The sequence below is a fragment of the Fragaria vesca genome, linkage group LG5 (assembly GCF_000184155.1).
Source record: "Fragaria vesca subsp. vesca linkage group LG5, FraVesHawaii_1.0, whole genome shotgun sequence".
Lineage (NCBI taxonomy): Eukaryota > Viridiplantae > Streptophyta > Magnoliopsida > Rosales > Rosaceae > Fragaria > Fragaria vesca.
Window position 1 is genome coordinate 7,137,023 of NC_020495.1, and position 15,447 is coordinate 7,152,469.

The following is a 15,447-nucleotide window of genomic DNA, read 5'->3' on the forward strand; positions in this document are numbered from 1 at the left end:
ATCTTGCCGATTGTGTATTAACTTGTGATTCGCATAGAAAAATCTGCCATTTTTGGTCAGGTGTGACAAAAATCACATCTATTATGTTAGTACTGGGATATTAGCAAAAAAATTATTTGACTCTCCTACTAGGGAGTATCCTTATTCGATACAAGAAATAACCTGTTCTTACGCCAGTAAATATCCTTGCTTGAGAGTAGGAAAGCAATTTCATTTCCATATTCAGCAAGTGCAAACTCGTGAAAAATACAGTTGTTTCATTAGTTTTTTTTTTTTTTTTTTTTTCCTTAGGCTTTGACTGGAGATTAAACTGATTTTTAAGATAAACCTACATGATGTGAAAATGATGACCCAAAACAGAGGGAATTGATTCATCAATCATTACATCTCTCAGATTTCCAGGTTGAAGGTAATTTGATACCAACTAATCAACATAAACATTTTTGTGTACCGATCAGTTAAGCATCATAGACCCAAATCACCGGATGATGGCAAACGCACTTCCGTGATTTGTTTACTGAATTATTATCCAATACAGGGTCTATTGTTTGGTCTTTCATGCATACAGATACTCCCCAGGAAGGATATGCTCCCTTTTTATTTTCCTATTGTTTGTTTGCCTGTTTGGTGCTGATAATGAAAACGACATTGACGATGACTATGAATCTGAAACTAAGCTATATGACGATGCATGGTGATTCATGGTGGGAGCTGTGTGGTTAATGTGAACAACTGAAAATGACCACCATGGCGTTACATGATGATTCTGATTATTATGATAACAAAGACCAATTAGTCATGTATATGGTACACAAATTGCATTGTCTGTAAATTATATCTTAGGCAACTAGTTTTGATCTTATCTTAGGCTATATTGATCCTACAAACTGAACATTAGTATACTAGTGTAATCGATCTATGTGCTTCAGGTATGATACTATTTATATTCCTTCTTAACAAGAAAATGTTTCTAATTGTTTCAGTTTGTGTGATTGGCCAGTCTTATTTTGTTTTCGTCCTCATGTTTTAGTTAGTCTTGTTAAATGTGTTTATGCGTTAAAATCTAACCGCGATAAGTGGACGAATTGATAAGAGTATTTTAAGTGTGAAGCTTAGAAAGGCTTAAAAGGCTATGATCGATCATCAACTATATCAAAGATGGGTATTTACAAGTGCGTAGAGGATAGCCCTAGCTTGTTTGAATCAGATTAAGAACTGCATATGCCTACAACTTATTCAATGTGATCGAGGCTGTAGCAATATGAGCAATAGGCTCTATATTGTTGTCCTTTTCTTTCTCTCAAACGATTCGAACAATGTCGATCTCTGTTGAGTAAGATGTTAAGAGATAGAAGCCAAACATGCAAGTACAAGGTTAACACATCATCCATCACGCTGCATAAAAAGGTGATTCTTTTTCTCATATATATAGTAATGAGACAGCACTGTATATGATATAACCCAGAAATATATACTTTAAATTTCACACATATATGTGAAATTTCTAGCTAAAAATTAACAGCACCTTCCATTAAGGGATCCTTATTTTTGGCCACTTTCTAGGGATAGAGCATTACACCACTTCCCAATTAAATTTTTACATCTCCACCGTTCATATCTTAGGTCTATATGAGTAGATCACCTCTACAAAATTTCATATGATTTGGTGATCGTTAAGACTTTCAAAAGTTTGATTTAGTTTTAATAATTTTGAACGGTCCAGCTTATGTCAAACTAAAACCGTTGAAGGTCATTAAAACTAAATTGAACTTTTGAAAGCTTTAACAATCACCAAATCATATGAAATTTTGTAGAGGTGATCTACTCATATAGACCTAAGATATGAACGGTGGATATGTAAAATTATAATCGGGAAGTTGGTGTAATGCCCTATCCCTATAAATGGCTTAAAATAGGGATCCCTCATTGGAAGGACCCTGAAAGATTAATTAGTAAACAATTATCTTACCGATGGAGCCATATTCGTTTCAGCCACCGTAATCAAATTTCATAATAGTTAATGACACAGAACCAAAATACACACAATAATTTAGTAATTATTTTCAAAAGTAGAAAAGAAAAAAAAAACATAATTAATCACAAGGACCTACTACACGACTATTATTCTCATCTTTGATCTAAAAACATGCTAGGATTCACCACAAAGCAACTTAATGATGATCGAAGTGATCGTCTATGGAGCCCTCTTGATAACCTTTTTCTTCACATTGATCATCATGAAGTAGCACTGAAAGAAGGAGCAACGACAACAGAAGAATAAACCTTAGAAGTACCAAATGGAAGTGCGCAATGGTAATCATCATAATCTCCAACATCACAAGCAGTACTTGTTGATGATGAAGAGCACACTATAGTTTCTTCAACAAGTGTATCAAAGTACTTATCGTTTGAATCAGATTGAGCCTCCTTTGATCCTATGATCCTCGATGATGATGAAGACCTTGAAATTGCTGCATGGTTCTTCATGATCGCGTGCTGAAGCAACTGATAAAGCCGCGGATTCTTCCTCAATATGTTGCAGTTTTCTTCATGTATATTCATGAAGTCCATTCCATGCTGCTGATGAGATGATGGGAAGTTGGTCTTTGCATTCCTTCCTCTCAAAACCCTTGCAGCCTTATCATAAGCCAATGCAGCCTCTTCTGCTCTATCAAAAGTTCCTAGCCATAGTCTCAGATTCTGTGATGAGTCCTTGATCTCAGCCACCCACCTTCCTGATGGCCTTTGTCTCACGCCTAGGAATCTCCTTCCATTAATCTTTGCCTTTTTCGGAACCTTGATCACGCTAGTACTAAGACAACTACTCTCTTTGTTTTCATGGAAAGTTTCTTTTTGGTTTGGTGTTGAGCTCTCTAGGCTGTCCATTAGAGTAGGAGAGAAGAGTTTGGTTTAGCTTTGCTATGGATGAAAGGGAAGGGAGGGCATCTGCACCATTATTATAGAGTTTAGTGAGTACTATAAGAATGATGACAGGGATAATGGCATGCTGGCTGTCTCATTAGGGTTTGTTTGTATCCCAAGTAATAACATTATTGCAAGTAGAATTTCTAAACTAATCTTGAGTTGGTGTTGATAAGCATTACTGTTTTGTTCTTCATTTAATTACTTATTAAGAAAGAGATCGAGTGTGATATTATGGAAAGGAATGGGTGAGCGGTATATATATTCTTGAGCTAAGCATAAATATATACAAATTGTCATCCTAATTGTGTGCCTAATAGATCAGCAGCCTCCTAACTCTTATTCAGTTCGAGTGGGTCTTTAGTCTTTTACTACTACTAAGAATAGTAAAAAATAGTTCTAAGTCATGATATATATAAATGATAAATCAAAGTGTAAGAATATCTGTTTTTACTTCTCCCCTTAATCATTTCAAGTTTATTTGAAATCTTTTCAATGATCGAACAGTATTACTCTGATAGTCTAATAACATATATATATATATATATAGGTTTATATATATAGGTCAAAATTAGAGATATTTTTCATTGTGGGCAATTTGATTGGTAGAAAATAGAAAATGATATTATGATCAGTGTTAATATACTTAAATTAGCCAAGTTGGGTTGTCATTTTGTATAGGGCCAAACTAAAGTGCAGGATGCATTACTGTACTAGCCATGATGTCTCAATTCCAAGGGTTTTGGCACAGCAGAGACTAGGTTGAGAAAGATCATTTGGTTTGTAAGTCTCCCTCATGAATGGGGTTAGATCCATTCAATAATTGATGTGGCTCCAAATTAATCATGCAAATCTAGGGCTGGTTTAGTACTTTCACATGAAGAGTCTGCCAGGTTGATGATCTGGGATGGAATATTAGCAGAAGTATAGTTGCAGAAGTATCCAAATTAGCTGTGAGGTGTTGACAGAAGCTAGGTTTATTGTGATTAATATAAGTATTAAGCTTACTGTTCACCCCAATGAATTCCCCAACTGATATAGCTCCAATTGCTTGGAAACAAAACTCACACCTCAAAAGTCCAAAACCAAACACAGAACCTACAGTGTTTCTTTCCAACTTAATAAGATAATATTCTTCCTCACATTGCTTCAAACTATAAAACACTAAAAGTTTGGCACTTGTCACATACTGGTTTATGTTTTTTAAGTCCCTTCATTCAGAGCACACATGTTCTGTTTTCTTTGGATTACTTTTTTTTTATAAGTTTTCTTTGGATTACTTGCTGTTCAAATTTGAACAAGTACCTGCGGAATTTTTGTCTCTAAAAATTAATCAGAAGTTTTTAGCCTTCTTTTTGTTGGATTCTTTGTGTACTTTCTAGTTTTGGCCTCAGATTCTTGCTCTTTTGTGGACATGGATCATCATGATTCCATGATAACTAGCTTGGCTGGTTTCCATGGCGCTTCTCTTAAAGCAACTGCAATGGCTATATAGCAAGGTTTTCTTGCTTTATGGTTTGTGATAAACTTGCTCCTTAAAATTTCTTAGCCACAAGAGTCAAAACTGAAGGTTCACAATTGAGTCTCATGTGATACAGATAAAGAAGACTGTTCCAATATTTCATTTACATATTAAGAGATGACCAAGACTATTATAGTTATAAACTCTCTCGCTCTCTAATGTTTTACCCATATATGTAGCCAGTGGCGGAGGGAGAAATTTTTTTGTATGGGGGCACAAAAAATCAACCAAACAATTTTTTTGATTAATGAACACAAAAGTTGAAGATTTCATGGGTAACTGCAAGCTGTCATCACTTTCAATGGAGAAGCATCTGGGAATGAAGTTGCTGAAATTAGGGTTTGGAGTGGGGAAAAGATTTAATTTACTGTAATACATCTTAGAGTTTCAGGAGCTGTTCTCCGACGTCCATGGCGACAGGTCGACAGTGAAAAGAAGATGAGATATAGAGATGTTCTATTGTTGATTTACCTAAACAACAACGAGTGTTAGTTAAAATGCATATTTTTACTCAATATGTAGCTATTGTTGTGCTAAAGATGCTAACCCAGGTGAGGCTGTAGGGCTGCACTATCAAGGATATCCGCAAAATATATATTTCTGTGGGGGCATCTCTACATCATGTGGGCAGATGTCAAAATCTCACTGGGGGCACGGGCCCCTACTAGTCCTTCACTGGCTCCGCCATTGTATGTAGCTACTTTGTGAGGGAATTTTTCAAATGGTGCCCCAAGTTAAGCCTATTCATCATTTTGACATTCAATTTTAAAAACTATGATAATGGTACCTCAACACTTAAACTCAACCCAACATTAGTTTCATCCGTGATTGACACCGTTAAGTTAGACTTTATCCATGGGCAAAATTGTCTTTTCATGTCTTCCCTCTTCAAATCTTTTCCCTTCATAAACATTTCCTTCTAGAATAATGTTCATTTTCCCATCAGTATCAGAATTTGTGGTGAGCCATGTGTTGGTTGCATACAAAAATTAGAGACATCTAGAAATTATAATACACCATTGGCCATTAATATCCATAATTAAAAGTAGCTTTGACAACCCACCGGTGAGAGAAAAAATCAACATTGATTAAAATGCATTTTGTATCAAGTACATAAGTTCATGAAACATATATACTTAATAGAACAATCAAAGATAACTAGGTAATAGAACTCACATTCATAGTTGATATCTTCAGGTCGAGAAACTCTATCAACTGATAAAGTTTGTGGAGTGAAAACATGAAGAAACAATTTTGCCCATGGACAAAGTCCAACTTAACAGTGTCAATCAAGGAGGAAACTAATGTTGGGTTGAGTGTAAGTGTTAAAGTACCATTATCATAGTTTTCAAGATTGAGATGTCAAAATGATGAATAGACTTAACTTGGGGCACCATTTGAAAATTTTCTTCCTACTTTGTAGTCATTTATGTCATAATCCATTACCAGTTCTCATATAGCAGGGCAGTCTTGTTGTGTGAAACTGTTCTATGCCTCATTACCTATATATAGACCTTCATGTCATGCTAGTAAGAAAATACGTGCTAATATATATGATGTAAAACCAGAGAAAGAAGGTTTACATAGCAGCTTGACTTGTTCCTTGATACACTTCAACTGTTTTAAATTTTTCATAACGATGAGTACGCTTGACTGTCCACAAATGCTTATATATGATTTTATTCAGAACAATAAGGGAAATAAAAGAATAGCATAAACTTTGTCAAGGATTGAACTCAGTTGGATTTCTCACAAACTTCTCTTTTGCCCATTTGTAATCCAACTTGAAAACTGGCCCGGTCCAGTCCTCTTTCCTCTTTTAATTCCCACTGTATTTCATTTGAATCTAAATATACTGATGATTGTAATTTGTAAGTATTCTACTAGCTACCATACAAAACTCATTTTACAAACAGTCAAAACACAATTTGTCACATCAACATCATTTTAGTGATTTTACAGACAATATTTGTACTTAGTCCCACATGTGAAGTTGATTCCTTTACAGTCACAATGTCTGATAGACTGATCGAGCAAAAGGTATGCAAGAGGAAGAGAGGTTCCATTAAACACAGGAATCAGTCTAAGCTGATTAGTTTAGCAGAGTGCAATGCCAGTCTTCAAACTTATGTAACTTATGTATGCAGATTGCATAGATCGATTAATAAGCTATGTGACAGAAATTTTTTTAGTCTTATTAGTCATCGTGGCATAGGTGTATTAGCAATTCAGTCCTCAAATTTATGCAGATTGTATACAGATTATAGTATATTTCTGGAGCAGTCTCACGTTTTGCATAAATGCTGAAATCAAGCTGATGCAGCAGAAAAATAATATGAATTACAGTCATCAATATTGTCCAGTAAGCCCAAGTGATATACCTTGCTTCTCACTGGCTACTTTGATTCCTCACACTGCCATTTCATTGTATAAACATTCATAAATATACATAGGGGTTACAAGGTTCTAAAGGGTTCTTTTTTGTTCTAACATAAAAATGTGATCAGTAAATTCTGCATCTCTGGTTAGATGAAAGTTGGGTGAAAGTCATAGAACTTCTACTACCACAAGCAGGCCAGGCCACCAAGATTGCTTGATGTATGAGTTGCTTTAAATATTAATGAAAATGACACATAAGATATCTCAAGCCTATGAGGTTATGATAGAAAATCCCTTTATCATTTGGCCAAAAGTTCCTTATCTTGGGCTCTTGGCCACTTAATTCTCATCACAAAAAAAATTCCTTTTGAAACATCAACCAAAGAAACAGTGAAACACACTTGCTAACTTTCGACTTTGTGTGTGCCACTTTTTGAGAGGCTCAGGTGGCAAAGATGGCAGTGGAGATGGCCATCAGAGCTTCAGTCACCCCAAGACCTCATCTTCCTCCTCCTTCTTCCTCTCCCTCACCATCATCATCATCACCATCCATACCTAAATTTTCTTTCAAACCCCAATTCAGACCCGTCTCTGTGTCACTCCCAACATCAACTACCCTCTCTCTCTTGGCCCTCTTCACCTCTCCCTTTGAAGCCAAGGCCTTTAGCCTCTCCAAGGATCAAATAGTCTCTTCCCTCACTGAAGTAAGTACATTCCATTCCAATGCATGAAAATATTGTTATTTACAGTGTTTCTAATTGCTTCCCTACTTTTCATTTCATTTTGTTTGGCACTCATTTGTTGAATTTGTATTCTTTGTTTGTTAGGTGGAGCAGACAATTGATCAAGTTCAGCAAGTGGGTTCTAGTGTGTTTGACAACACAGGGCGTTTTCTTGAATCTTTTTTAAATGCAGTTAAGCCTGGCATAGATGGGGCATTGCCAATTGCTAAGCAGGCTGGAGAACAAGCCCTGAAGATTGCTTCTCCTGCAATTTCTGAGGTTTCAAAGAAAGCTCAAGAAGCAATTCAAAGTTCCGGGATTGACACAGCGCCTGTTTACAGTGCTGCAAAGGTTTTTGCTTTGCTCAAGTTTTTACTTGGTTTGTGGTAAAATGTACATTAGCTAGACCATCCATGGCTGCAATAATATACACTGTTTTAAAGTGAATTAAAGCTTAGTGTATAGTAGTTGATTTCAGTTGCATAATTAATTGACTGGGACTTGTTTAGTTTTGACTTGAGATAAGTGGTTAGTGTAGTCTAAAACTTTTAATTGGGGCAATGTACATTACCTGACTATTTTTAAAACATTAGTGATGCAATTCTGAAATCTTAAAATGTATAACATTTGCAATGTGGTAGTTTTGAGTTCAATATGCAATGGACTTGTTCATCACTAGTGGAACATTTATACAAGTTTCAGAAAAGTATGGAAATTGAGATTGTAAATTGAATGGATAACAATAAGGTGGATTTGTACACTATTCACCCTTTTCTTCCAATCAATATGTTTATCGAGAGGTATATTTGGTCGCAGACAATAGGTGATGCAGCAGGACAGACCAGCAAAGTAATTCAAGATGCCAAGCCCATTGCTTCATCAACTGTCGAGACCATTTCGTCAGCAGATCCTGTTGTGATTGTTGGAACTGCTGGAGCAATATTCCTCACATATTTCCTTCTTCCCCCAATTTGGTCTGCTATCTCTTTTAACCTCAGAGGATACAAAGGTAAGTACAAGTTTATTGTGATATGATGTTGTTTCAAGAAAATCTATTGATACATAGACAATGTGACTCTTTCTGCTTGTATTGCAGTTCTACAATTCAAGTACTTAACTTTTGAAAGATATAAACTAGCTTAAAGCTACACATTTTCGGTTAATGTTATCATATTGAGACTACATGTTTGTCATGAAGCTGTCAGTGTAACATGCCTGTACTAATAGCTAATGTGCTATGGTTGCACCACTCAGGTGCCCTCACTCCTGCTCAAACCCTTGATCTCATTTCGACAAAGAAATACATTCTGATAGATATTCGATCAGAGAAGGACAAGGACAAGGCCGGCATTCCTCGCCTTCCATCTAGTGCCAAAAGCAAATTGATTGCTATTCCGTGAGTTGCATTAGCCTCAAACCCTTTTGTACCTCTTGTGCCTTTGTCTGCATGATGACAACGAATTCTGTTTTCCAGCTTGGAAGAACTACCAAGCAAACTGAAAGGCCTAGTCAGAAATGTGAAGAAAGTAGAGGCCGAGATAGCAGCATTGAAAATTGCTTACCTCAAGAAAGTTAACAAGGGCACCAACATTGTCATCTTGGACTCGTGAGTTCTTTCTTCAACCTCATTCATCATTCTTGATAATGACTTTGGATCATTACCCTCTTTCTTATTCTGCTCTTGTGTTTGTTTGGTGTACATGTATAGTTACTCTGATTCAGGTAAAACAGTTGCAAGAGCACTAACCAATCTAGGCTTCAAGAACACCTGGATTGTAGCAGACGGGTTCTCCGGAAACAAGGGGTGGCTACAGAGTCGTTTAGGCACAGATTCATACAATTTCTCCTTTGCTGAGGTGATTTCACCATCGAGAATCATCCCAGCTGCGACAAGACGTTTTGGCACCACAGTTCAGTCTGGTCGAAAGCTTCTTTCAGATTAACTTCATCCAAATCTTGTCTTCCTTTTTCTCTTTCAAGACGTATGTAGTGGTTTGTTATCGTTCTCAATTAGTCGATCTATCTGTAAAGTTATGTAACTCATTTCTTTCACCTTTGTCTATATACTGTAATCTTCACGCTTAGAGCCTAGTGCTATCCGAAGTTACTCTATACATACTTTTTTGATAGAGATCACACAGTTTCTCAGAGACTAATCCGTATCGGGATGTTGTTAAAATGTTATTTTCTTACTGACTATCAAGAATAGATTAAGATTTAACTCTAATTTACAACGGCATGATTCGAACCTGAGTATGAGGGTTTACATAAATTTGACCACACGTGGTGGTTTACTTTCATATACTGAAGTAATATATATTCGAGTCCAATAAATGCATATATTCGAGACAATGTAACTCTCTTAGCTCATTCTTAATGTTAGTGAGATTTAAACCGAAAAACCGTTAAAGCTAGTGAACAAACCAACACGTCACGACTCACTGATAATATCCGTTTTCATAAGAGACATTTTTGCACATTTAGAGTTAGGTAACATCGCGCAGCATAACGTGTCACGGTAGGTGTGCCCATATTTGCAATACAAGAAATCACATGACCCAAAACGCAGAAATTTCATAACAAAACGACACACGAGAAATTGACGAGCCACCTAATCAACCCAGCCAAAGCCGTTATCTTCCAGCTCAGAATAGTCTCATACAGAGTCACTCTCTCTCGCCGTCATAACTACCGGCGGCGATGGCGCACAAGAGCCTCGACACCGTTACGATCGCCAACATCGAATCCCTCGGGATTGAGCCGGAGCTCGCCAACAGACTCCATGGAAGTCTCGCTAAGATCATCGCCGATCACGGCGCTGCCTCTCAGGACACGTGGCGCAATATCACCGGGCACGTGCTCAGCCCGGACCTCCCCTTCTCCTTCCACCAGATGATGTACTACGGTTGCTACAAGGACTTCGGACCCGACCCGCCCGCCTGGCTGCCCGACCCGTATGCTCTCTCACTCTTTTGAAATTGATAATTAGACCGCGAAATGAACTAGTAGCTTAATTTTAATAATAAGCTTAAATTTTTGTTAATCTGTACTTTTTTCTGATTAAAATTAGTTTGTTTGTGTTATTTTGGAATTCCTTGTGTAAGAAGAATCCTCAGGTTGACAGACAATCCCTCAGGTTAAAATATTTTTTTTTTACTGCTTGAATTCATTGGCTGATATATGATTTGATTGTTATATTCTGTCCTGCAATCACTAAATTCCTATATGAAATAAATTTAATGGAAAGTTATGCATTAGCAGCATTTGTAGTTCTTATATGGTTTGACATGATGAAAAATTGGAAAATTAACAACTTGGTTGCTGTGGACATGTTAAAGTTTTAAACTTTACGAAGAATTAGAGTCAGACATGTTTTGGTTATGTGTATAGTTTCTGTAAACTTCTGAGTTTGTGTCTTGTTGTGTGGTAAGGGAGACTGCAGTTTTAACAAATGCTGGCCGACTACTGGAGAGGCGGGGAAAAGAGTTTTTGGGTTCTCGATATAAGGATCCCATATCCAGCTTTTCTGACTTCCAGGAATTTTCGGTGTCCAATCCAGAGGTAGGATTTGTTTAACACTAAAGTTGCTTATCTCAAAACATTTGATTGATTTGTTTTCTAGTCGTTGTACATATCTACTTCCTGTTTAATGGTCAGGTTTATTGGAAAACTGTACTAGATGAGATGAATGTGTTGTTTTCCAAGCCTCCGCAATGTATTTTGCGTGAGAATCTGTCTGGAGATGGGCATTTATCAGTTCCAGGAGTTCAGTGGCTTCCCGGAGCTTGTGTGAATCCAGCAAGGAATTGTTTGAGTTTGAATTCTAAGAGGAGCTTGAATGATACAATGGTAATATGGCGTGACGAAGGAAAGGATGATCTGCCTTTGAATAAGATGACACTTAAAGAATTGCGTGCAGAGGTTTGGTATGCTATTCATGATCCTCTAAGCTTTGTCCTGTTGAAGTCATTTCCAACAATTTTAATAGACTTGAGTGATTTTATCTTTCTAATGAGATCTTCTTTTGATCTTATAATCCATAGGTTAGTTGCACATGCTCTACAAGCACTAGGTCTGGAGAAGGGATCTGCAATCGCAATTGATATGCCAATGAATGTCATTTCCGTAGTTATCTACCTGGCTATTGTTCTGGCAGGTTTTGTAGTTGTATCAATCGCTGATAGTTTTGCTCCTCCTGAAATATCAACCAGACTAAAAATTTCGGAGGCAAAAGCCATATTTACCCAGGTTCATACCCTTCTGTTGGAAAAGCTGAATTTTTTTTCTTCCTCAGATTATGTGTATTCTGGCTTCATAAATTGTACCTTTGTGTTTCCTCAGTTTCTTTTGCTTTGTTTTTGATGGTAGGATGTAATAGTTCGTGGTGAGAAAAGTCTACCCTTGTACAGGTGAAGTACTGAAATAGTTTAGCTATGAGATGACATAGTCTATTTCTGCTTTTGTTTTCATATGTGCCTCATTGTAGTGTCAATTGTGCAGTAAAATCAAGGATGCTCAATCTCCTATGGCTATTGTTCTCCTTACAAAGGGTTCCAATTCCAGCATGAAATTGCGTGATGGTGACATTTTTTGGCATGATTTTTTAGAAACAGTAAAAGATTTGAAGTATGTACTATACTTTATTATTGTTTACTTTTTACTTCTAATTTTTATCAGTGTGTAATTTAATAAGGTTATTAAGCGTACTTTATTTTCCTTTAGAACATACTATACAGTGAATATGTGCTTGATATGCGTCGGTGTTTCATTCATTTATATGAAGTTGTGATTCAAAATCATTTTGAAAACTCTTGGCGTACAAACTGAATCTAGTGTCCCCCTTCTGTTATGGAGTATGGACTAGTTTCTTCTTTAACCTTGTAATGCTGAGCCTGTGTGTGTATTGTTAGAATTACTTGAGCGTATCTTGAAAGAACCTAATACTTAGTGAGGCTCTGATTTTAATGTAGCATCTGTTTGTATTTCTCTCAATCCTACAGAAATGAATTCACTGCTGTGGAACAACCTGTAGAAGCATTTACGAATATCCTCTTCTCATCTGGAACTACTGGTAATTTGAACATTGAAGCTTAGCTTGACATGTGCCACAACTCCACATTTTTACATGACAAAGTGAATTTCTTTAACAAAACTTCTATTAAGCATTTCTTTAACAGTCTTAATTGTGTCCTTGATGTTGTTGTAGGGGACCCAAAGGCAATTCCATGGACCAATGCGACTCCTTTCAAAGCTGCTGCAGATGCCTGGTGCCATATGGACATTCGTAAAGGTGATATTATTGCTTGGCCCACAAATCTTGGGTGGATGATGGGCCCTTGGTTGGTATATGCTTCTTTGTTAAATGGTGCTTCCATTGCCCTATATAATGGATCTCCACTTGGACCTGGCTTTTCCAAGTTTGTTCAGGTAATCCTACTATAGGTGAAAACAAAAATTGTTGGCTTTCACATAATAATCTGCATTTATGGTAAGAATTCTCACTAGGTTTTGTTGTTATTCATATTGCTGAAGTTCCCCCCAGCTATATGCCAACCAGAATAGCTGCCCTTCTGTGAATGCTTGAATATATTAGTGTTAGAACAGACCTTCCTATCTGCTATTTCAACAATTTCCTACTTGCAAGCACCATAAGTTTTCCCCATCATGGATGTACTCAATTTTTACCATAAAGGCTTGAATAAAATGTTTTGGAACTGCATAGTGGACTCGTAACAAAATTGTTGCCCATGTCTATGGTATATTAGTCCACGGAGTGAAGTATAGTAGATTATAAGCATCCGAGAAGTGAATGCTTTCTGACTATTGAAACTGTTTCTATCTGTCTAGGATGCCAAAGTAACAATGCTTGGTGTAATCCCTAGTATTGTTCGGACATGGAAAAGTACAAATTCTACTTCAGGCTATGATTGGTCTGCCATTCGGTAAGTTTAAGCTGCCTTTCTTGGTATCTACCATATTGGTTTGGACATCTGGTTTCATGGGTTGTACTATAACTTGTATAATGTTAATCATGAGTTTTTCTACTGGTTTTGCTTTATATTATATATCCAGTCATAACTCGTTTTCTTTTTCTTTTTCCTTCCCATGAAATCTGGCAGTTGCTTTAGCTCCACCGGTGAAGCATCAAATGTAGACGAATACCTATGGCTAATGGGGAGGGCTGGCTACAAACCTATCATAGAGTATTGTGGTGGTACAGAAATTGGCGGTGCCTTTGTTTCTGGCTCAATGTTGCAGGCTCAGTCTTTGGCTTCTTTTAGCACTCCAGCTATGGGCTGCAGTTTGTTTATTCTTGGTACTGATGGAAGTCCAATTGTAAGTACCAACAGGCCTCAGCTTCAGATGAATTTTTTGTTTTGTTTTTGTTTTTCTTACTCATCAATTTATACTAGCTAGTAAGTATTCAATAGCAATGCACGGTAGACACAGATAACGTATCGCACAATATCCCTAATTTCTTTGCCAACAATTTTGATTGGCTATTGACAATGTTGAGTAATCTTTAATGATATTTTATCATGTTCTGGAATTCTTTCGGCTCATGTTTAGTTACTCTAATCTCCATCTTTTCTTGCAGCCACAAAATGAACCAGGGTTTGGTGAACTGGCTCTTGGTCCTCTCATGTTTGGAGCTTCGAGTACGCTGTTGAATGCTGATCATTATGAGGTTTATTACAAGGGAATGCCATCATGGAATGGGAAGGTAAACAACTCTATTCTCCACTCTCAAACCAGTATACCTTCTACATCACTTAAATTTCTGATCTTCACTCGCAGGTTTTGAGAAGACATGGGGATTTGTTTGAGAGGACCTCCAGGGGTTACTATCATGCTCATGGTCGCGCAGATGATACAATGAATCTTGGAGGCATCAAGGTATAGGAAATATGATTTTGAAAAGGAACTGCATGTTGAATGTGCACATGAAATCTGACTTCCTTAGTCCTGACTGTTATCAGCAGATAGCACTGTTCTGACTTTTCTGTTTATTTTGATTGGCAGGTTAGTTCTATTGAGATTGAACGAATCTGTAATGCAATTGACACCAACATCCTCGAGACAGCTGCTATAGGCGTGCCGCCTGCTGGAGGCGGACCGGAGCAGCTGGTAATTGCTGTTGTGTTTAAGAACTCAGATAATCCACCTGCAGACTTGAATCCATTAAGAGCATCCTTCAATTCAGCTGTGCAGAAGAAACTAAATCCATTGTTCAAGGTATGCTTCTCACTGCTTTATTTTAAAACAATAACCTCAACCATCACATATCCACAGTCTATTACACGCTTAACATTTCCTCGCCACTGCAGGTTTCTAGAGCTGTGCCTCTCCCTTCTCTTCCAAGAACAGCAACAAATAAGGTCATGAGACGGATTCTGCGGCAGCAGTTTGCTCAACTCGACCAAGGTGCTAAGCTATGAAAGTACGAGGGAAGAGTTGCTTTTGCCTTATACAACACCAAGCACTCTTGATGCAGACAATGTTTTGTTATTTTACAATAATAACCTTCTTGTACAGCTTCCCCAATATATCACAAGTCTCTTCTGGAAAACTATATATTGTTACAATCCATATATATTAATGTCTTCCCATCCTAGTCATCCATATAAATGATATAATACGTGTAAATACATAACAACCATGTACTAACACTTTTCATGTTTTAGTGAAAACTTTTATATACACGGTGGTGTAAGTTCACGGTATCTTCACCATCAATATGTTGGTTAAGTTAACCATTCATCTATATTAATATCTTACGATTTTAGCCATTCACACAAAATTTAAGAAAAATTATATGTTGGGCCTTTGGGCCAATTACATCAAAACCTAGGAGAAAAACCCATTAAAAAAGCAATGATACCCTGTGGTCGTGCGTAGAGT

At 37.1% G+C, this 15,447-nt stretch overlaps 3 protein-coding genes across 3 annotated transcripts; 2 read left to right on the forward strand and 1 right to left on the reverse strand.

Moving 5' to 3' along the window:
• Nucleotides 1-2,015: 2,015 nt before the first annotated feature.
• On the reverse strand, nt 2,016-2,923 carry LOC101298125 (ethylene-responsive transcription factor ERF091-like). The gene has a single exon (XM_004299205.1). It carries the CDS (start codon nt 2,884-2,886, stop codon nt 2,236-2,238), a length of 651 nt encoding a protein of 216 aa, XP_004299253.1. The 5' UTR covers nt 2,887-2,923; the 3' UTR covers nt 2,016-2,235.
• A 4,251-nt stretch (nt 2,924-7,174) lies between these two features.
• LOC101298421 (calcium sensing receptor, chloroplastic-like) lies at nt 7,175-9,656 on the forward strand. Its single transcript, XM_004299206.1, has 6 exons — nt 7,175-7,527; nt 7,651-7,896; nt 8,362-8,554; nt 8,800-8,941; nt 9,020-9,151; nt 9,254-9,656. The coding sequence occupies exons 1-6, from the start codon at nt 7,279-7,281 to the stop codon at nt 9,486-9,488; spliced, it is 1,197 nt and encodes a 398-aa protein (XP_004299254.1). The 5' UTR covers nt 7,175-7,278; the 3' UTR covers nt 9,489-9,656.
• Nucleotides 9,657-10,245: 589 nt separating this feature from the next.
• On the forward strand, nt 10,246-15,309 carry LOC101298708 (probable acyl-activating enzyme 17, peroxisomal-like). Its single transcript, XM_004299207.1, has 14 exons — nt 10,246-10,499; nt 10,977-11,106; nt 11,203-11,471; nt 11,589-11,793; nt 11,914-11,954; nt 12,046-12,171; nt 12,546-12,616; nt 12,752-12,972; nt 13,393-13,487; nt 13,665-13,881; nt 14,144-14,269; nt 14,344-14,442; nt 14,569-14,781; nt 14,874-15,309. Exons 1-14 carry the CDS (start codon nt 10,246-10,248, stop codon nt 14,982-14,984), a joined length of 2,178 nt encoding a protein of 725 aa, XP_004299255.1. The 3' UTR covers nt 14,985-15,309.
• Nucleotides 15,310-15,447: the final 138 nt, after the last annotated feature.